The sequence below is a fragment of the Puma concolor genome, chromosome B2 (assembly GCF_028749965.1).
Source record: "Puma concolor isolate L17-30 chromosome B2, mPumCon1.1.hap2, whole genome shotgun sequence".
Lineage (NCBI taxonomy): Eukaryota > Metazoa > Chordata > Mammalia > Carnivora > Felidae > Puma > Puma concolor.
Genome location: NC_141671.1, coordinates 98,743,310 through 98,766,650, shown reverse-complemented (window position 1 = coordinate 98,766,650; position 23,341 = coordinate 98,743,310). Strand labels below are relative to the sequence as shown.

The following is a 23,341-nucleotide window of genomic DNA, read 5'->3' as shown; positions in this document are numbered from 1 at the left end:
ATTTAAAATAGATTTTTTCCATGTCCAGTGAGTTAGTGACTTTCTTTGCATTGCAAGGCTTAGGTTCTCTTCTGAGACCTGTAGAAACTGAGGAAGCACAAGATAAGTATTCAATACTTATTGTTAAATGAATGAGTGTTCCAATTAAGTTGTTATATAAAGATAAACTTTATGAACTCTCTCCTATTAGTGGGTAGTTTTTGGGTCTCATACACAAGCAATATAAACCCTTTGCTAAAAAAATCCCATAAACTTCCTTGCAGAGAATTGAATAGGTATTCTATAGCAGATACATCCTAGCTGCTAGTGAATTAATAATTATAATTTCCAACCTGGATATGCAGAGTCAAGGGAAATGAAACAAATGGCCTTTTCTCATCTGTATTAGTTATCTATTGCTATGTGACAAATTACCCCCAAAAGTTAGTGGCTTCAAATAACATTTATTATCTCAGTTTCTGTGAGTCAGCAGTTCAGGGGCAGCTTAACTGGGTCCCCTGGCTCTGGGTCTCATACCGGCCTGCATCCCGAACTAGGAAAGGATCCACTTCCTAGCTTATTCATGTGGCTGTTGGCAGGATTCAGTTTCCTATGAGCTGTTGGTTTCTTGCCATATAGGCCTCTCCACAGAGCATCTCACAACATGGCAGCTTGCTTTATACCAGCGTGAGGAATGCTGCAAAGTATCATGAGCCTTCCTAAAAGTCAGGATATACATTTAGAACCAAAGCTTCGGAGATGTCCTCTATTCTGGTGACTCCAACGTTTTCCTGATTGAGGACCCCTTTGAATTTCCTTGAAGTTCTAGAAAGACCAGAAAGTGTGTGGCTGTTGAGGAAACAGAACATGACTGTGGAAGGTGTCCCCCTCTCTTCACCCTCCCTCACCTCTTAGGAGTTCCCACAAGAACTTCGGGTAGAGGCAGGGCAAATGTGCAAGACCATATAGAGAGTGATTATAGGACCTGCTTTCCTGTTAAGACCGGAAGAGCATTCATTATCCCAAATGGCTGGCATTGGGCAAAATTGCCTTTGGGCAAAATTTCCACAGGAGGAAATCAACCCAGAGGCTTAGCACAAAGTCTTAGGCAAACCAGAAACATTTGAGAGGACTACAGAAGTTCAGGTGTCAGGCATTAAAATTATGGTTGGTTTCTGTGCATCTCATTAGGGGAGAAAAAATATAAATGTGCTTAAATGGACCAGAGGGGAGTCATAAGGTTGATTCTGAGGGCTGAGTGATCTGAACTTAGAGGCAAGCTTAAAGGGAAAAATCTATACTGGCCAGAGACCAAGTTAATGGAAAATTTAATTGAAGCGAATGAAATGCTAGGCCTCGTAGGTGGTGTGGCCTGGTGCCCTTTGAACCGGGAAGGCTGGGACAGGAGGCCACAGAGGGCCCTGAGGGAAAACGTGATGAGCTTATCTGAGCAAGAACAAGGGCGGGACTGAGCCTGAGAAAAGAAAGTCTGCAAACCTCCACTCAAGCCTCAGAGAAAGGCAGCCCGAGGGCAGAGAGGAAATCTGCTGGTTTCTGCCACCACCTAGAAGTCCTTAGAGGTCCTCTCTGCCTCCCGGAGCAGTGCTGGGTGCCCCTGGTGCTGGAGAGGAGTGAGGCTGAGGCTGCCTGGTGGCAGACACCGTCAGCGCCACCTGAGGTAGGAAACAATGGCCCCCTGTTGGGGCTCTCAGCAGGGTGCAGCTCTGCTGGGGACCTGCTACTGTTTCCCCGGGGTCTTCTCCCTCTTGCCCCCTTCCTCTTTCGGCTTCTCTCCTTGCATGTCTTTCTCTGCATTCCAGAGCTTACTGGCTGTGCTCTTTAGGTGGTGGCACCTGGTTAAGCGCCGGGTAATAATGATCCCCCAGCTTTTCCAATGGCAGCGTATGGGGACCACAGTGCAGCTTCCTTTTCTGATCTGGGTTTCAGAGCTGGGATCTGAGGAGCTCCCTTCTCTTCAAGCAGCTGAGCCAAGCTGTTCACACATGGAGCGCTCTGGACACTGACCCAGTGGTTTGACTTTCTTGCCAGCCTGGGCAGGGTTGTGCGGCCTGCTGGACGGGGCAGGCCGGCTGGCAATCGATCCCGGAGAAAGGCGGTGGCTGCCGGTCGGGGTGGGGGAAGGTGGCGGTGATGATTATAGAAAAGGATCACTGTGTGCAGCTGTCCCTTTAACTGGGGAGTTATGCCTGATGTGGGGAAATAGGGTGGGGAGTGGAGGGTGAGTGTGTGTGTGTGTGTGTGCGCGCGCACACACACACATGTGAGAGAGTGGGTGGGGACAACTGTAATGAAAGTGAATAGTTTCTAAGACTCTGGAATTTGGGGGTTATTATGGCATGATTAGGTATTATTTGAGAAAAATTCTGCAGATGGTGGTATTGATGCTTTTCAGGGCTTCATTTGGTTGGAAACTCCAAGTAAAGTGCCAGTTTAATTGTTTTAATAAAATAAACAGTCCAAGTTCACTTAACTGGGAGCAGTTAGGTCTTGTGTCCCAAATGACAAAGGGTCAACACCAGCCTGAACTAAAACTCCATCAGAAGGGTCTGTACTTTTAGACACGTGGGCCCCCTTTTCCTCTCTGTGCAACTCTCACTGCTTTGGGACTTTCTCTTTCTCTCGCTCTCTATCGGCTTTCTTCTTCCTGTCCCTCTGTCTCTTCCTGCTTCTCTTTGGATGTTCTCTACATCCTAGGTGCTCTTGCCTGACCCTCCAGGACTGCAACAGGAGTGGGTTGCACTGGGTGGGCGACCTGGAAGCCTCTGCAGAGGTGAGGGGGGTGGGAGGTGTCCACGCACTCCTGACCCTAAAGTTTGTTTCCCAAAAGGGGAGGTTTAGACACAGCTCAGATTCAGAAGCAAATGGGTATCCCTGGAGGCTTGAACTCTTCTAGAGTGTTCTTTGGCCTCCCTAGTGGGCAGGCTGCATATACAGAGGCTGGGGGAAAACGTAGTTCTCCAACAGTTTGGCAATGGTGAAAAAGGAACACCAGGCTCTCCTGAAAATTCCTAAGACTTTAAACCCAGAAAATGTGGTAGCCTCTTTGTGCCATTGGTGCATTTGCTTTCTATTTAAGCTTGCTCATGTGATTGTACAAGAGCAGATTGTTCCTTTCTCTGGAGGAAAGTTTTAGTGATTTTACAGGCGGCATCCTTTGTCTCCTGGATAGAGGCAGGGAGGTTATAAAGACAAGTACAAGAGACGCCTCTCATTTGCCTCACTCTGCTGAGCTCAGATTCTCCACAGAGATTAAATGGCCTTAAACAGAGGCCGGGTTGGATCCTCCTGTTTAATGAGAGGTGCCAGGGTGACAAGCTCATTTCAGATGAGAAGTGATTTTCTAAAAATCAGGGAGAGAAAGACCACGAACGTCTTAACCCCGTCAGCCCTGTGGTTTGCCGCGAGTTTGTGCAGGAGTTGGATCCGCGCAGGGCACTCGTGCCTGACAGTCTCAGGACTGCTGGCCCCATCTGGTGTTCACTCACCAGTCAGCCACCAAACCGCTTGAGAAGTGCACTTCTCTCCTCAAGTATGGGTTTGGTCCTTCTTCTTAGGAACTTTAAATAGTGGTTTTAGGTAACAAACAGTCCATGTGTCACACTATGAAATTCTTAAGCTACTAAAAGTTCTGCATACCTATAATTCATCTACCTGTATGTTGATGACTTTATAGTTTTGAATAGTATAAAGGCTAGTATCTTTTTTTTTAATATATGAAATTTATTGTCAAATTGGTTTCCATACAACACCCAGTGCTCATCCCAAAAGGTGCCCTCCTTGATACCCATCACCCACCCTCCCCTCCCTCCCACCCCCCATCAGCCCTCAGTTTGTTCTCATTTTTTAAGAGTCTCTTATGCTTTGGCTCTCTCCCACTCTAACCTCTCTCTCTTTTTTTTTTTTTTTTTCTTCCCCTCCCCAATGGGTTCCTGGTAAGTTTCTCAGGATCCACATAAGAGCGAAAACATATGGTATCTGTCTTTCTCTGTGTGGCTTATTTCACTTAGCATCACACTCTCCAGTTCCATCCACATTGCTACAAAAGGCCATATTTCATTCTTTCTCATTGCCACGTAGTACTCCATTGTGTATATAAACCACAATTTCTTTATCCATTCATCAGTTGATGGACATTTAGGCTCTTTCCATAATTTGGCTATTGTTGAGAGTTATAAAGTCTGGTATCTGGCAGCCATCTTTTTCCCCCATTTTTAAAAATTTTATTTAAATCCAAGTTAGCTAATGTATAGTGTAATAATGATTTCAGGAATAGAATTTAGTGATTCATCGCTTCCATATAACACCCAGTGCTCATCCCAACGACTGACCTCCTTAATGCCCAACGCCCATTTAGCCCATGCTCCCCACCCAACATGCCTTCAGCAACCCTCATTTGTTCTCTGCATTTAAGAGTCCTTCATGGTTTCCTCCCTTTCTGTTTTTATCTTATTTTTCCTTCCCTTCTTCCATGTTCATCTGTTTTGTTTCTTAAATTCCACATATGAGTGAAATCATATGATATTTATCTTTCTCTGACTGACTTATTTTGCTTAGCATAATACATTCTAGTTCCATCCACAGTGTTGCAAACTAAAGCAAGAGAAATTGGGGTTAGATGTTAGGAAGAAATTTTAGCCAATGAGATTTGTCGTACAATGACCTCACTCTGAGGGAGATTGTAAAATCTCTTGCAGGAAGCTTTTAAATAAGAGTGTCATTTATTTTCCTTATTTACCACCCAGCTTGAAAAGAGAGGTTGGACTAACTAACTCAGTGCATTCCAGTGTTAATACACCACCTTCACAATTTTTGTATGACCATATGACAACTGTAGAAGTGTTCACTCAAGATATTCCTTTAACAGGTTCATTTCTTTTAACTTTAGCTGTTAGTCACCTTAAGCAATGATATTGTGTCAGTGAAATTATAGTTCAATGGGCTAATTAAATTTTTTTATTGCTGTACACTAAAATACATGACTATAAAAAATAATGTTCATCTGTTGTGTCTTCCAAAAAGATACATGTTCAAGTCCTAACTTCCAGTGCCTGTGAATGGGACTTTCTTTAAAAAAAAATTTTTTTTAATGTTCATTTATTTTTGAGAGAGAGATAGTGCCAGTCAGGGAGGGGCAGAGAGAGAGGGGGCGGGGGGAGACACAGAATCCGAAACAGGCTCCAGGATCTGGGCTGTCAGCACAGAGCCCAATGTGGGGCTCAAACTCATGAACCATGAGATCATGACCTGAGCCGAAGTCAGACACCTAACAGACTGAGCCACCCAGGTGCTCTGGGACTTTCTTTAGAAATAAGTTTTTGCAGATGTAATCCAGACCAGGTCATACTGAATGATGGACCCTAATCCAGTGACTGATGTCTTTCTAAGACATTTGGACGCAGACACAGATGCACAGGGAAGATGCCATGTGACAATGGAGGCGGATTAGAGCCATGTGTCTACCATGAAGGATTGTTGGCTACACAAGCAACGAGGTAGAGGCAAGGAAGGATCCTACCTTTGAGCCTTAAGAAAGAACATGGCTCTGCCGACACTGATTTCATGCTTCTAGCGTTCAGAACTACAAGAGAATACCTTTCTGCTGTTTTAGGCCACCAAGTTTATGGTAATTTCTGCAGCCTTAGGAAACAAACACACCAAAGTCACACCTGATATCATCCCCTGTCCCACCAGTGAGACACATCTAACACTTGGGGAGATGCTGGCCGGGTTGCTCTCTGCAGGCCCTCTTCAGTCCTGTAGGTAAATAATGATGGCCTTCATTATATCAGTCATCTTTACGCTTTGGCGTGATGTAAGTGTCAGCACCCCTATTTATAAAGGTGAGGAAAAGGCTGTTTGAACCAGGTTTGAGCAGCTGTGTCTCATCAATTCTGAACGGCACCCTGGTGTGTGCACCTGTACGTGCTGTTCGCTCCCAGGCTTCCTGGGAGCTCCAGGCTATGCAGAGCCCCCATGGGGGGCTTGCGGACCTGTCTCCATGGCTGTTCACCCGCTGCCTCTGGAATCACTGGTGTATCCTTTGCTGGGTAGAAGGCTTTGCTTGATGGTCTCTCAAGTCGGTTTTACTTTTTGATGAATTCATTTGGATCCCAGCCCAGAAACTGACTTTTTATTACCTTTGATCCCACCCATGGTCGTCAGCAGTTTTTAAACCAATCAAGTCCACGTTCCCTTGTTCCCCATTTCTGCACGTTGTCATAGGAGAACAATCTTTCACCTGCATCTCTATTTTCCAGCTATAGTGCAGATTGGAGAATTATCTGCATTCTCTGCCTTACACTATCAGAACTATGTAGACATATTTAATTTGGATTTAAAATATTTAATAAACAAAATAAACATTTTAGTTACATATTTTTTTTTTATCATTGGTTGTCATTTATTTACATGAATTGTAATGCATGTTCTATGCAATGGCTGCCTCACTGCTAACAGCGCCCAAATGTCTACTCAGTAAATATTTATGGAGTGCCTTCTGTATGCCAGACACTATGAGTAGCTTCCTCACATATACCAAAGCACCTGCCACTAGGGATCAAAGGATACCAAAAGGATTGGTATCTCAGATACCAAATCAAAGATACCAAAAGGATTGGTATCTCAGATAATGAGAACATTCCAAAAAGGGGACTATAATGGCAGCCTTACTCCTTACTGGCTTAGAATGGTGCTGGCCCATAGTAGGTGCACAATAAGTGTTAGTTTTCCTTTTCCCACAGTGTATGAGGATTCCAATTTCTCTACAGCATCAACATTTGTCTTTATCTGACTTTTTTATTGTAACCATTGTAGTGAGTGTGAAGTTATACTTCTTTGTGGGTTTGATTTGCATTTCCCAATGGCTAATGATGGGGAACATGTTTCATGTGTTTATTAGCCATTTGTATATCTTCTTTGGAGAAAAGTCTATTCAAGTCCTTTGACCACCTTTAAATTAGGTTGTCTTTTCATTATTGAGTTACTCTGGAAACAAGTCCCTGATGAGATATATGATTGGCAAGTATTTTCTCCCATTCCGTGGGTTATCTTTTCACTTTTTTTTTAATGGTATCTTTCAAAGCACAGAAGTTTGAAATTTTAATAAAGTCCAATTTGTGTATTGTTTTCTTTTCTTGCTCACGCTTTTGGTGTCAAATGTAATAATGCCTTGCCAAACTCAAGGTCATGAAGATTTATTCTTATGTTTCCTTCTAAGAGTTTTATAAATTCTTGCTCTTACATTTAAGTCTTTGGCCAATATTGAGTTGATTTTTTTGTATATGGTATGAAGTAAGGGTCCAATTTCATTGTTTTGCATGTGGATATCCAGTTGTTTGAACACCAGTTTGTTGAAAAGATTTTTCTTTCCCCACTAAATGATTTTGGCACCCTTGTGGGGAATCAGTTGAACATACATTGGTTTATTTTTGAACTCTCAATTCAATTCCATTGATCTACATGCCTACTCATATTCCAGCATCACACTGTCTTTACTATCATTGCTCTGTAGTCAATTTTGAAATTGGAAAGTGTGAATGCTCCATTTTGTCCTTTTCTCATGATTGTTTTGGTTAATCTTGGTCCCTCGAAAATTGTATGAATTTTAGAAACAATTTGTCAGTTTCTACGAAGAAGTCAGCTGAGATATTGACAAGAATTACATTGACTCTATAGGTCAATTTAAGGATTATTGCCATCTTAACAATATTCAGTCTTCTGATTCATGAACATGGGGTTTTTCCCCATTTGTTTAGATCTTCTTTACTTTCTGTCAACAGTATTTTATAGTTTTCAGTTTTATGCTTCTTTTATTAAACTTATTTCTCCATATTTTATTCATTTAATGTTATTATAAATGAATTGTTTTCTTAACTTCATTTTCAGATTGTTTAATCTGAAACACAATTGGTATTTGCATATTGATCTTGTATCCTGCAACCTTGCTAAACTCGTTTAGTAGTTGCAATAATGTTTTAATGGATTCTTTAGGATTTTCTACATACAAGAGATAATTTTATTTCTTCCTTCCCATCTAGGTGCTTTTTCTTTCTTTTTCTTACCTAATTGGGTTGGCTGGAACTTCCAGTAAAATGTTGAATAGAAGTGGTGAGAATAAGCATCCTTGTCTTTTTCTTGATCTTAGGAAGAAAAGCATCTAGTCTTCCACCATTAACAATGATGTTGGCTATAGGGTTTTTGTAGATGCCATTTCTCCAGTTGAGGAAGTTCCCTTCTATTCCTAGTATGTTGAGTGTTTTTATCAGGAAAGGACAATGGATTTTGTCAAATCTATTGAGATCATTGTACTATCTTTGTTTTTTTATTCTATTTATATGGTATATTACATTAACTGATTTTTAACTGTTAAAACAGTCTTGCTTTCCTGCGATAAATCCTACTTGGTCACGGTGTATAAGTTATACTATATGTTATAGGATTTGATTTGCTAGCATTTTGTTGAGGATTTTTGTATCCATATTCATAAGAGATATTATTCTATAATTTTCTATTCTTGGAATGTCTTTGTCTGGATTTGGTACCAGGTTAATAGTGGCCTTATAGAATGAGTTGGGAAGTATTCCTTCCTTGTATTAGTTTGCTTGGTCGCCACAACAGAATACCACAGTCTAGTTGATTTAACAATAGCATTTATTTTCTCAGAGTTCTAGAGGCTAGACGAGTGAGATCAACGTGCTGTCAGGGGTGGTTTCTGTTGAGAGCGCTCTTCCTGATTTGTGGACAGCCACTGTCTTGCTGTGTCCTCGCATGGCTTCTTCTCTGTGTATGTATGTTGCTGGGGCAGGGGGCGGGTGGGAGGAGAGGGAGAGGGAGAGAGAGAGAGAGAGAGAGCTAGTGAGCATGTGTTGTCAAATTAAGGTCCTACCCTTAAGACCTCACTTAACCTTTACTACCTTCTTGTATGTAGTCACTTTGGGAGTTAGGACTTCAACATATGAATTTTAGAGGACACACTTCAGTCCATAACATTCCTCTTCTATCTTTTGGAAGAGTTTATAAAGAATTGGTTTTAATTTTTCTTTAAATGCTTGGTAGGATCCACTCATGAAACCATCTGGGCCTGGGATTTCTTTGTGAGTAGTTTTGATTACTGATTCATTCTGTCTACTTGTTACAGGTTTACTCAGATTGTCTATTTTTTTTTTTTTGAGTCAGTTTTGGTAATTTGTCCATTTCTTCTGTCTACATTCTTCTTCTATCTAATGTATTGGCATATGATTGTCCATAGTATTCCTTAATGATCCATTTTATTTCTGTAAGATTGGTAGTTACGTCATCTCTTTCATTTCTGTTTCTGATCATTTGAATCTTCTTTTTTCCTTGCCCAGTCTAGCTAAAGTTTTTCAATTTTGTTATTGTTTCGAAGAGCCAGCTTTGGATGCATTGATTTTCTCTGTTGTTTTTTTAGTCTTTACTTATTTCTGCTTTAATCTTCATTTCTTTCCTTCTGCTTAGTTAGGTATAGTTTGCTCTTTTTTTCCCTAGCATCTTATCATGAAAGATTAGGTTATTAATTTGAGATCTTTCTTCTTTTTAATGTAATTATTTACAGCTACAAATTTTGCTTTAAGCACTGCTTTAACGACATCCCATATGCAATGACTTTTATTTCCAGACAAGATCCATATATTTTCCAACATATAAGAATTGCTAGTTCCCCTAATAAAATCAAGTCTTAATCTTTCATTATCTGCATTATGGGAGGAATCCATAATGAAGAAAACATCTGGGTCTTGTGGCCTCAAATGTGTTACCCCATTGCCAACCTTGGAGGATCCACTGGTTTTTGTTACTCTAACAATTTTCTTTGTGCATGTCAAGATCTGTTTTGACCATATGTGGTATAAAGATGATTGCTGATGGGACCAGGCACATGTGATCTTGTCTGGGACTGGAGGGACTAAAGACAAGGAATTCCTAGAATATTTTTCTTTTTCTTTCTATTCCCATAATCCTCCTGAACTTTCTCCTTAAAAATAAAACAAAACACCCCACACCATTTGGCCATAGGTATAGGTCACAGAGTTCAACAGGGAGTTCAAGCTTTAAAAGTATAGAAAATTGTGATTTACTTGAGTAAAGGGGAACTGATGATGAGGTTGGCTGACTCTTCAGCAGCTTTACTCCCGCTGCACTTTTGATTGGCTCTTTATCTCTCAAATGCTGGTTATGGGGAGGACCGTGGGGCCAATCAGATCAGCATTTGTGTCCCCAGCTTGTTAGCTTTGGAGGAAGGACAGTACCCTTCTGTGTATTGAGACTAAAATTAGGGGGGTGGAGGGGGAAGCACCATTGCCCCTATGTCACCACCCAGGCCAAAGTGGTTCTAACTCAAGGGCATTGTAACTCTTGGTTGATTTCTCCAAAGCATCCTGGGCCAAGTGAGGCTAGCGGTGTTAGTGGGCAAGAGAAAAGAGCGCAGGGAGATTCAGACAAGCTAGTAGCGACTGCTGGAGAGGCAACACCATGGAAGGAGAAACACCTTTGAATTTTACTTCCAAATCACCAATAACCAAATTAATCCCTTTTTCTTCTGAACACAGAAGGGGCACATCTCCCATCCCTTCTTTGTGATATGCTTTGTTGGTGAGACAAGTGTCTCAATCTGCTGAGAGTGAACTATTTGGGATTATGATATGGGGTGCATTCCTCCTCATCTCTCGTTCCCACAGGTAGTGGCACCCATGCCACTGAGGAAATGTTTGCCAAGATTGTCAGGTAGCCCCTGGACTTGCTTTCTGATCTCTGCTTCTCTGTCCTGCCTTCTTGCTTAGCAAAAACAGTCACCACTGAGGAGTGCCTGGCGAACCCTGTGGGCATGAACCGCTACAGCATGGACCCCTCCGCCTCCACCTTTAGCCACAGGGGCTCCTTGCCCACCTCTTCCTCGCTGTACTGCAAGAGACAGAACTCTGGAGATGGCCACCTTGGGGGAGTATTGGCCACCACTGCCAGTGGTCCCCGTTCCAGCCCCATGTCCTCTGGAGGCCCCTTGACACCTGGGCTGAGGCCCCCAGGCTCCAGCCCCAAGAGAAACGGGACCCCTCTTGAAGGAAACAGATGTGGTAACGTAATGCATGCTCTGGCTTCCCCATGACTTAACCTCCTCTGCCCTTGCTCTGGGATAACTGCATGTAGGGGGAAGGGGGTGGCTTCAGGGGGAACAATGATTTCTGAATATGGAACACTGGGAAATTGGAAGCCCTTTCAAGAATTTTTGTTGTTCTTAAAGGCAGCTAACTTCAACTTTTGACCATAAGTAAAGAAAATAGTATATAAGAACAGGCTAGGCTGTAGGACTAAGTAGATTCCAAAATGTACAGTGGCTCAAATGCAATAGAAATTTATTTTATTTTTTTGTTCAAGAGTCCAAGGTGGGTGTTCTTAGGTGGTGGATGCATCTCAAATCAGGGACTCAGACTTTGTCCATTTTGTGGTCCTGCTATCCCCTATGGCCTCCATGTCCCAAACACCTACTGGGTAGAAAGGGAAAGAGTGAGTGAGGAAGTCACATACTCTTCCCTAGAGCTTGAGAATGATGCACGTCATTTCCACTCACATTTCATGGCAAGAGCTGGCCATTATGCCACACTTAACTCTAAGGGAATCTGAGAGATGTAGATCATCTCTGTGCCAGGAAAAAGAAGAACCAGATGTCAATAAAGCATCTTTTCTTGCATAGTGGGTGACATTTGTAGGACACAAATACATGGGCAGAACCAGAGTTAAACAACATTTCCTTAATGCTGGTTATACTACCTTGTAATACCTTGTTGGGATGCAATGCATGAAAGTGCTCTCATTCTAGGGACAGCTTTGTGTCTATTGTGAATTGTTTTGTTTTTTTAAATCATTTTCAAGCTTCAGTATTTCATTAATGAACAAAGGCTGTAAAGCATAGTGGATAATCCATGGAATATGGAGCCAGATGCACTGGGCTAGAATCATGGACCTACCACTTCCTGACTGTATGACCTTTTGCAAGTCTGGGTTTCTCGGTGCCTCAGTTTCCTCACCTGTAAAATTAGAATGATAACAACAGCATCTATCTCATAGGTTTGTTGGGAGGATTAAATAAGTTCACACGTGTATTTAGTGTCAGACCGAGGACATGGTAAAAGCTCGATAAAGATTAGCTGTCACAGATCACGTGAACACATCTCTCACCCAATCACAGCCCAGCAGCTCTGCACCTGAAAGCTGCTGAGGAGAGGAGGCCCCAGGCTGAGGAGTTGGGGAGTCTTCATCTTGCCCCTCTGCAGCCTCCCAATGGGTTGGCCGTCTTCTTTGACAAGTCACATTTTTGTTTGGAGCCTTGGATCTCTCTACCAGTAGCCCTGAGAAGCCACAGTGATGAGCTAGTTTGTATGATCCAACATCCTCCATGTGTTCCCCTCAAAGACCTCCCCCATCTCACACAAGGCTTTCCTGGCTGAGGATAGATAGAAAGGTAGGCAGGAATGCCTTGCGCAGAAGGCAGTTCTGAGGAGCAGAGTACAGAATCCCTCAGCCACGGGGGCTCTTGCCAAATGTAGAGGCACCCTGCAGACTACTTCCCAACATTGTCACATAAGCCATCAGCCATGCAGAAGATTTGAGTGGGCAGAGCCCATTTTCCAAAGGGGAGAGACATTGTTCTACCTGATTTTTAAGAACAAGAGAAGAGAACAAGATTTGGCACAAATCAACATCTTAAAGTAAATGAGGGGCAGTGTTTATTTCCTAGGCTTATCCCCAGAGTTTTTGTAGCACCTGACATGTAGTAGTTCAATAAACATTCATTATCTCTGTGTCCCCTACCATGATGCCAGTGTCCTCATGTTGCCCCTGGTTGTCAAAACACTCCTCTTGGTGCCCCTCTGCCTTTTAGCTGTCTCTTCCTGTCAACCTCTTCTCCTCAACCCAGTTCCCATTTGCTCAGGGTGATCGCAGGTCATCGCCTGATTGAGTTGACTCATAATTCTAAGAGTGTTGCCATTTTTTAAAAAGGAGATATTTACCCTGTCTTCTGGTCAAGTTGGTGGAGTATCAGGCCCGATGTCGTAAGTGTAGGATTTAAGCAATAAAAGGATGAAAAGAACTTCTATCACTACCTGAAGAATTGTCTGCTCCATCCCAGTCTATCTGGTACCCCTGGATGAGGGGAATCTTAGATCCTTCAAAGGGATCTCAAGGTAGCTTCCCTCCCCCGCTGGGATGCCCTCCTATCTATCACTCCCTCAACAACTCTCTTGTCCTTTATTGTCGCCTCCTCCCCAGCCCTTTGTTCTCCAGTTAGCTGTCTGAGGGGGTCTGCCTGAGGGGTGGCCCAGACCCTCCCTGGGAACCAACTCTGAGAGAACCCTCTCTGTTAGAGCTCTGGTTAACCCCCCAGGAGATCCCCCCTCACTCAGGGCTTTGCCTCTTAGGATCTTGGGTAAAATCAGAGAGATGGAGCCCACCAGTGCCTGTTACCTTCCGCTCCAAGCAAAACACTAACTGTACCCTGAATACCCTCTTTCACCACTTAGAAATATTAGTGAGAACTTTGATGCCCTGCAAATCAGAGTTGTCCATAATTAGCTGGACGCTTTGGGGCTTTGGGATGTTCAAAAATCACACACTCACCCACCTAGCTTCCTCATTTTAGCTGCAAAATGTAATGGTAGAAGTTCATTATTGAGCCTCTTTAGTATACTGAAGAAAAAAGAAAATTATTCACCCTTTGTAGGCACATTAACTCGAATGCTCCAAAGATTCCTTTAACCAGTGTGCTAAATGGAAACATAGATACCAGAAAGCCAGCCAGCTGTGTCCACTCTAGCATCAAGATGTAGGAGGGCAGTGCCAGCATCTCTGAGAGAGGTTTCCACTGCTGCTTCCATCTCATTGGCCAGAACTTAGTCACATGGCTACCAACTGCAAGGGAAACTGGGAAATATGATTTTGTTCTAAGAAACCACGATCCCTGCTGGAAATCAGGGTTTCCGTTATAAAGGAAAAAGTGCAAAAAGAGATATTGAGTAGGTGACCGAGAGTCTCAGCCACACCTCCCAATTAGAAATGTTTGTTCCTTCCGATTCCTTCTGTAGCACTTTGTTCTCTCATCTCTAGGACTTTCTCTTCCCTGTCCCACAGTAGGAACCAGACCCTCAGCTTTGTGAGGTCCCTTGCTCATATCCAAATCCTCCATAGCCCCAGAATAGGAGCCTGCTTGCTTGAGGCACATACTAAATAACTATTTATTGAGCACCTACCAAGAGCCAGACACTTTCCATACATTATTTATGACTTCTTGCAAGTTGTATTTTATGATTTATTATAATATGTACATATTATTATAGTAGGTATTATATACAAGGTACAGATAAAGAAAGTGAAGATCAAGATAAGGTCATTCAAGTGTCGAGTCAGGATTTCACTTTAACTGGCTCCAAAGCCTGTGTCTTTCAAAATTACCCCAGGGATTTCCAGACTTTCAGTAGGCTTCAGGGGGTCCCTTCGAAGCTCTAGGGGATAGGGAAGAGGGGATGGGAGCAGACAGGACTCCCAACACCCTGCCCTCTTTAACCAGGGCCTCTTCACATTTGCAGAGCGGGGTTCTATGTACGCTTTGCTCAAACAAAGTCCGTGCAGCTAAACATACCTGGAACCCATGGAGATAAGCTGTGCTGAATCGAATGGCAGTATATTAAAGTAGGAGAGGAAACCATTGGCCTCCTTACCCATTTGTCACTTAACTGCCAGTCTGGGTGCTTGCTGTGGGCACTCTGGAGGGTTATGAAGTTTGCCCTCCACCCTGGGAATTGCTCAGGATTGCTCTGGAATTGCTTCCCAAGTGTAAGTACTTGGTTTGAAGAAGCCATACCTCTTTAGGAGGGTTTGACCTAAGTCATAAACCCTGGAGGGGACCTAAAAAAGGATTTTCCCCTGTGGTGCTAATCAAAATGGTTTAAAATCACAGAATCCAGAGAACTGCATGAGGCTGCAGGCAGGAGGGTAGATATGGATGACATGACAAATTTCTCAGCCTTCTCTCGTGAGTATTCCCCCTGCCCCCTGCTGTCTTGATAGATCATACCTATAGCCCCTGCCGGTGGATTCTGAGGGGATGTATTCACAGGACCCATTTCCTTGGTTTTTGCTGATACTCGGGTAAAAATTTGAGAGCTCTTCGCCATCCAACATATAAACATCTTCTCCCACCCAACATGCAAGCATCAAGAGCTATAAAGTTTTCAGATAACAAAAGCTTCCTAACTTTTGCATTAAATAGGACATGCTGTAGAAGTCCCAACCACAGTTAGGTCCAAGTTTCAGAATCAAGAAAGAACGAAAATAAAGAAGAAAGTAAAGCTTCCATAGGGTAAGGTGTTGGGTGATGGACAGAGAGACCGTCCAATCAGAAAATGAGAATAGGGACAGCGCTCTATGTGGAGGGGTTGACGTGAGCAAAAGTGTGGCAAGGGCTTATTCATTCCAGGGAGAGAAGAGAGTTTGAGCAGAGATGCTGAGGGAAATCACCCTGGGAGATTTGGGGTCCACTTCGAGCAGACTGAGCTTTCATCTGTGGGAACCAGACATTTCTGAACAGGGAGGTAAGCTGATGACCATGGACTTTAGCAAGACAAACCTACTGGCCATTATGGAATGACACATCATAACAATAGGAAGCATAGCAACTACCTTTTGATTAATTCTTACTGGTTAATGCTTCACATCATCCCATTTAATCCTCTCAACATGGTAGGTGTTTGACAGGCAAGGCAACTAAATCTCAGACAGCTTTTGCTCCACCTCAGCCAGCAGATACTTACTGAGCACACTATGCCAGGGGCTCGTCCCAGGTCTAAGGATGGAGCTGTGAGCAAGACACATGTGGGCCCTGCTCTCTGACAGTGTGCAATTCCACAGAGGCAGACGTTAACAATATTGCACAAACTTCATTACAACAGTGACTATCCCTCCAAGGAAAAATATGATGCTATGGGAGGATCAGCTAGGGAGGAGTCACTGAGCCTGCTCCAGGGAGATGGGAAAAGCTTCCCGGAGAAGTGACAGTGGAGCCAGCTGGACAGGGAAGCAGGAGCTGGCTAGGGAAGGACCGTGGGGAGTGGCTGGAAGCTTCCTGGCAGCGGTCAGATTGCTTGCCCAGAGGTCACATGTCTGTGGTGGTAGAGAAGGATCCAGCCCAGTGTGGCCTCATTTTCGGCCTTTCGTCTCTCCTGTCTCTCGGGGCATCCTCTCTTCTCATGCAGCATGTCAACTGGTCTTGAAAGAATAAAAGAAAAATCTGATTAAAATTTGAGGATTGGTCAGGTGCTCTTCTGTCTCCTATCTCTCTCACCTCATACAGTCTTGAAAATTCTTACCACAGAAATAATGAAACACAACACTGTTTTAAACTACCTGATGCTACCCAGATTGTGGGCTAGGCTGGGCACCTCCCTCACTCCTCATGGCCTTGTTTCCAGGAAGGGTGCCTTCTACAGGGACCAGGTCACTGGGAGGAGCTGAGAACAGATCTACCCTTCCCTGGCCTTCACCCCCATCCCCTCCAACCCAGATCCAGCGCTAGAGATGCCGAGAGGGCCCAGGGGACTCAGAGAAACCTGAGGAAGGACACTGAGGGGTCCCTTTTGGACACCGATGGGCTTCCCTTCAAGATGTTCTTTGTCAGGCTCCAGCCCAGAGCCACATACTTGATTCTTACGATACTCTTGAGCAGCAAGATGAAGAAACTAAAGCCCACGGAGAATGATTTGGGCCAGGAAGGGCTACAAGCTTGGCCATTGGTACTCTATTCAGTGTGCATTGCTCATGGACACACTGATAAGACTTTCTGATACACAACAAGGTGACTCCCCGGGTGTTGTGCGGGACAAACCACAACCATATCAGAGGCAGAGGAACCTTAGAGATTCTTCCCAACTCCCTTATTTCACACCTGAGAAGTACAAAGACACTCACACGGCTGGTGGGTGGTAGGGATTTTGACTCCCGGCTCATTGCTCCTTCCGTTCCTCCATATGACTCTATTGTTAGCTCAAAAGTTTTCTTTGAATTATGAATGAGCAAAAGGAAATTATGCATGTGGTTGTGGGCAGGTATGAGACACAGAGATTCAAAGACAGCCGTGCAAGTCCCTGTGCCGTGAAAATGCCCGGGCTTGCTTTAAACACTGATTCGTAGGCATTTATTCCTGGTGCACTCGAGATCGGCTTTAGAAATAACCCCCACCTCCTTCACCTACACATCCATTCACAACTGGGTTTCACTCTTCACCGAATCCGGTAGCTCTAGTGAAGGGACATGACATACACAAAGTTCTCTGACATGGAGAATCCTGCCTTCCCATAAAGGCGTTTGGCGAGCACTTTGCATGCCCTAGTCCCTTAGAACAAGATTCTTTTCACATCCATCATGTCTTCCTGCTGTCCAATCACATCCGCCTGGCCTGGCTGTGTCAGGCCGGACCCATCTGTCTTCCTGACACATTCACAGCCACTGGAGGGGGGTTAGCGTATTTATTATCTTTGTGAGCACAGACCACTGCAAAGGCTTTACAAACCTGCCACTGGAAAGTTCCATTTCTCTTCCTTCTAGAGCGAGTTTATGTGCTTTGGATCTTGAGCAATTTCCAAGGTGTGGCAGGCTTCCTGCTGCTCTCTGTCTTGTATGACTAAGAGACCCCCTCAGAGAGGCTCCCAAGCCAGCCAGGCCCGGCTGGTGCCATTTCATCCTGGAAAGGTGAAAAATGCCCACAGCAAGCACCGGGGCCACTCTCCAACTGGGCCACCTCCCTCCACAGCCATCACCTGGAGAGCCTCCTCAGTCAAGATGATCCCGCCCCTCTTGCTCACCCCCTGGCTGTGACCACTAGGAAAGTTGTGCCCTGACCTTGCTCAAGGAGCTTGGGCTCCCAGGGATGATGCTGTGAATTGGTCTGGTATTCTTCTTTCCTGTCAGATACAGGAAACTTGATTTGACCTCTGCTCTGATCACTCTAAAATCATTCTTGGCACCAAAGGCTTGCAGCCTTTGTAATCAGAGCACCTTTTATCACCCTGATTACCACCGAAGCACCGATGGGGCAGGATCGAGGGCGAATATGATTTCTGTGATTCCTCGTCCCCATGTTGAATGCAGATGTCTTTAAATGCAGTGAAATCATCTCGAACAAGCATGCATCCGCATTCAGACGGCTCCGGGGTGCACTAACAGTTTCCCGGCAAAATGCCCTGTGCCAACCCACGTTCGGGGACCCTCCCAGGTCCGGCAAGGAAAAGGCAGGGAAAATCTCAAAGCAAATCCAGTTCTCAACTGAACCATTATGGTTTTAGGGCACACTCGGAAATGTGATGTTGTACTTTGCTCAGCACTAATGGAGAGCTGTGCACTTTTCGAGCATGTTAAAAAGAGGAGCCGGAAAGAGAGAGCAGAGAACCACTGCGCCCCGAGACTGAAAGGGGGAAGTGGAAGTGAAGGCTTCTGGACTTTTCACGTAGAATTATTCTGTAGGGAGGCTGCTTCATTGTTCAGAGCCTCCACTTTCTTTGGGCCTGAAAATAGGATTAAGGATTACCTGCTCAAGTCCTTTATGTGAGTTATCTATTCATTTTACACCTCCTGAGCCCATATTTACAAACACATTTACTTAGAATTGTGGAGGAGTCAATGATTATAAACCCCGTAATGAGAGGATCCTGTTTTTCACCAGACACTTTGCCCAGGACCTGGTACAGAAGAGATGCTCAGTAGATGTTTGTGGAATGAATGGGATGGGATGGGGGGAGATGAAAATGATTGTCCTCAAGAAATGTAAATCTAACTGGAGGTTATAGACACGCGTAACTGCAGTATAAGGTGGAATGTGGAAAGCGTCTTGAGAACAAAGATGTGGGGGTTAAAGGCAGAGGAATGTGATGTCCAGATGGCAGGACACAGAAATGCTGCCTATGAAGGGGTCTGCCTGGGTTTTGACGGCTGGTGGAGCTTCTGTGGAAAGGAGGGAGGGTATGTGCTTCTGGAGAAAAGCCAAAAGCCCTGGCTAAAGATGGAGAAGGGAAGCTAGGGAGACATTCTGTCAGTGTGCCCGGATGGGAGTGCGCAGGAGGGCAGTGGAGGCAGGCAGGGTGTCTCCCCTCTGTGGAGTGCCTGATGCATGGTAGCCCTAGGGCTTAGGCCTAATCCCATTTCAGTCTGACACTTGCCCTTCCTAAAGGACAGTGTTGCCATTTTACAGCTAATGAGCTGAGTCATGGTCAAATTGGTAGCAGTGGGTGGCTCCAGGGTTTGTTCCTAGGTCTCTCTGGCACAAAAGCGCTTCCCCTCAGTCTCAGAAGGAAAGATGTTATTATAAGAGAGTCCTTGACCTTGAGCTACAGTATGGACTCTGGAGTCAGTACATAGGCAAGGGGCACAGACAGGGTTGGGTCTACAGAAAGCATTGAGGCAGTAGACAGTTTTGCCCAGAAGGAAGAGAGCCCAGGGCAAGGATACCCATGGAACCCATCGCAGGGGTTTGGGTAAGAGGATCTCCGATAGGGGCAGCAGGGTGGGAGGGAGGATCCAGTGTGAGAGGCATCTTCCTAAGAGCTTAAGAATAATTAAAGGTGGGGAGCAAATAAGGGGCAGTAGAAGGAGAGGTAGAAGTAGGACATCACCGTGGTTTCAGAAACCTGACGGATAGGAGGAGAACCTGGTGCTGGAGAAAGAGAAGGAGTTAGTTTGGGACATATGAAAAAAGTCAACCTCTAGATATGGCCAGGCATTCGATTCGTTACTTTTTTCCTCCTTTACTTGTCTTGTACCTTTTACTCTGCCATGTGGAGGATGCATTTAAGGAATGGTGCAGGTCGTGCAATAATCACGTATCAAGGACCAGCTCGGGACCAGGCACAGGATTAGACCCTTTGCTGTCAAGGAACTCTCATGCTAGTAGGGGAGACTGGGGCAAGTCCTCTGAAGAGCAGGGGGCCATGGAGGCACTCTGTGCCTGGGGCAGTGAGAGGATGTCTCCTTTCTGCACATGCAGAGAAGAGGCGCCTCTCACAGCGGGATTCCCGGCACTGGCAGCAGAGACCCAGAACGAGGACCAAAATGCACCTCGGTTCTCCTATGTCTTTATGTCTCGGTGTAACCAGGGGAGGCAGAAAGGATCTGAATTCTTTCTGGCCTCCTAGCACTGTAGGGGCCAGTTTGGACGTTCAGCTTATCAAGGCTTCTCTGGTCACCCGGCTAAGGAGGTCCAGGGCTCACTGAGACAGAACTGAGCAGGAGGGTTTTTTTAAAACTAACATGGACCAGAAGCACAGCCGGTTGAAGGAGATCCATTTTCTAACGCTTTACTCCGTGGGAGAGCGGAGGTCGTTTGCAGGGATGGGAGGGTCTGCCTCCAGAAGTGGCCTCCCCGTGCTGCAGGCTGTCTCTCCCAGCCTTTCTCTGTCACAGGAGGTCACTCAGGCCACAGCCTTGGACTAAGGGCCAGGTGGGGGCAGGCAGCACCAGGTAGGCACTGAGGCCATCATCCCGGTGTCTAATGTCCTCCTTGTGTGTGCTCACCCGTCCAGCCTCAAGCCCTTCCCCAGACGGACAGGATGCCAGGCGGCCCCGGAGCAGGAACCCCTCCACCTGGACTGTGGAGGATGTGGTCTGGTTCGTGAAAGACGCTGACCCGCAGGCTCTGGGGCCTCACGTGGAACTCTTCAGAAAGCACGTGAGTACTTGCACGCATATGGTAGGCCTGGCCTGGGAGGGGGCCGGAGGCGGGGGTGGAGGGAGCATGGAGGAAGGGCGAGGTTCAGGGAGCTGCAGGCTGCAGAGGGGGACTGGTCTCAGCTAAGCCTCGGGCCACCACTCAAGGGAGGCCAGATGGAACTACAGGCTTCTCACTTCGTTTTGTTTTTAAGAAGGGGTATTTGTCCCATCTGTTCCCTCATTTCGGCCGTTATTAGGAGTGTCTGTTTTCCTGCCCATCCATCCGTCTGTCTGCGCATTCAACAGACATTTATAGCACACCTACAATATGCCGGGCAAACTGTAACCGTGCCTAATAGTCTAAGCTGCTTTGAGGGTTCAATGAGAAAATGCACGTAAGGTGTTCAGCACGGCACCTGGCTTATAGTTAGCCTTCAGGTAGCAGGTATTCTTAGTACGGAGATTCTAGAATATATATTTAAGAGATTCTGAAATATTATAAATATGGTAAATAAAAAAAAGGTAATAATTAATACTTCGTCTGCCAGGCTTACTATGTCAGTTTTTTATTGCTGCTAGAACCAATTACCACAAACATCTAGCTTAGAACAACACAGATTTATTATCTTACAGTTCAGTGGGTCAGGAGTCTGACGGGTCTTGGCGGGCTGAGATCAAGGCGTCTGCAGGGCTGACATTCCTTTCTGGAAGCTCTAGGGAGAATTGGTTTCCTTGCCTTTCCCAGCATCTGGATCCACCCTCATTTCTTGGCCTGTAGGCCTCTGCCCTCATCCTCAAGTCTAGCAACATCAGGCGAGTCCTGCCCAGGCTGCCGACTCTAGTTCTGTCTTCTGATTTCTTCTTCCGTTTGTAAGGATCCTTGCGATGATGCTGTCTCTCCCACCCGGTAATCCAGGAACCCTTCCCCGCCCCATTTTAAATCCAGCTCATCAGTAGCCTTAATTCCCCCTTGCCAGGTAACCTCACATACTCACAGGTTAGGGGAGTAGGACGTAGACATCTAAGGGGGAAGAGAGGGAACATTATTCTGGCTGGCCACATTTACCATGATATTCTCCTTCTTGTCTCTCACTTTTGTTTGGTGATTCTGTCATAGAAACCATACTCTCAGATCTGGGGAGACTTCTGCTCTAACCCGACACTCACATTTCATTAGGGATATATATATATATATATATATATATATATATATATATATATATTTAAGTTTATTTATTTATTTTGAGAAAGACAGAGACGGCATGAGAGGGTGAGGGGCAGAGAGAGAGGGAGAGAGAATCCCAAGAAGGCTCCACACTGTCAGCATGGAGCCTGATATGGGGCTCAAACTCCACATGGACCATGACCTGAGCCGAAACCAAGAGCCAGACGCTTAACTGACTGAGCCACCCAGGCGCTCATTAGGGATATATTTAACATCGCTGGACAATGGGGCCTTGAGAGCAGGGACCATAGACTGGGTTATGTGAAGACAGATCTGGGTAGGAGGAGTCTGGCTCTCCTTCAGAGTGGTAGGGGATGGTGGAAGTCTAGGAGATGGGGTAAAGAGAGAATATTAGGCCCATCGTTGAGATCTGCTCACTCTTCCATTTTGCCAACGACACAGAGAGTGAGTGACAGAGTAGGTATTCCATCAATACTGGCTGCATAGATGCAGAACAAGGGCTGGTGAGCCTTGCATGGCTATGAGTCCTGTAACTGCCTCTTCTCCCAACCTGAGCACCCACACTTTCTACCCTTTGTCTCTTGTGACCTGAAAATAACAGGATAGGTGAATGAGGAAACCCAGCCTTAGTAGGTTCATGAATTGTACACGCATTCTGGAAGGTTACCATTTTCAGAGACAAATCGGAACAATACCACGACCACGAGGGGTTGGCATTCCCTTAGTAGTTCTTTGTGCTGAATCCTGGGATGAAGTAGGTGCATTATTTAGTTGTCTGCCACCTCAAATTATTGATAGGGCCAGACACCTGAAATCCCTCACCAAATGGAATGAGCAATTTGGTAATCAGCTCAAGGTCAGTGGGCTTACCAAGAAAAGATAGAAGAGATTAGGGGGATGGAAGGCAGTCAGGGCCTCGTACCGGCACCTGAAATGGGAAAGTAACTGCTAGTTTCAGGGTCTAACAGGTGACACTTTGTCTTAATCCAGTCAAGCTGCTATAACAAAGTACCATAGACTGGCTGGCTTATGAACAAGAGTGATGTTATTTCTCAGCTCTGGAGACTGGAAGTCTGGGATCAGGGTGAGAATCCTCTTCTGGGTTGCAGACTGCCATCTTGTTGTATAAGGACACTAACCCCATTCTTGAGGCCTCCACCTTCATGACCTAATTACCTCCCAAAATCCCCACCTCCAAATACTGTCATATGGGAGGGTAGGATTTCAACATTTGAATTTGGGTGGGGACACAAACATTAAGTCCATTGTAAATTTTTTGCTTCTTTGGTCCTAGAGCAGATAAGGAGATAAATATCATGTGGGGGATATCGGGAACATAACTGGAGTTATGTTTGGTTCCTTCAGTAGGGGGAGCAGGAATATGAAAGATCCAATGTATCATCTGACCTCAGGGAGATTATGGGAAGAGGAACACATAGTATTTGTTTGCTTTAATTT

The 23,341-nt window shown here is 45.1% G+C and overlaps 1 protein-coding gene across 8 annotated transcripts in view; it reads left to right on the top strand.

Moving 5' to 3' along the window:
- SCML4 (Scm polycomb group protein like 4) overlaps positions 1 to 23,341 on the top strand; it is a 125,375-nt gene that overhangs the window by 90,405 nt on the left and 11,629 nt on the right. For 4 of the 8 annotated variants that reach the window (XR_015251452.1, XR_015251451.1, XM_025925807.2 and 1 more), the window contains 2 exons: positions 10,794 to 11,084; positions 20,571 to 20,716. Coding sequence is in view for 5 of the 8 variants with exons in the window: in XM_025925807.2 (XP_025781592.1) it covers positions 10,794 to 11,084; positions 20,571 to 20,716 (437 nt within the window). In the remaining 3 variants the exon portion in view is untranslated. Of the gene's footprint in view, positions 1 to 764; positions 1,658 to 5,185; positions 8,787 to 10,793; positions 11,090 to 20,570; positions 20,717 to 23,341 lie in introns of those variants that run through there. The other 4 variants (XM_086707537.1, XM_086707538.1, XR_015251453.1 and 1 more) reach the window with 4 other exon arrangements.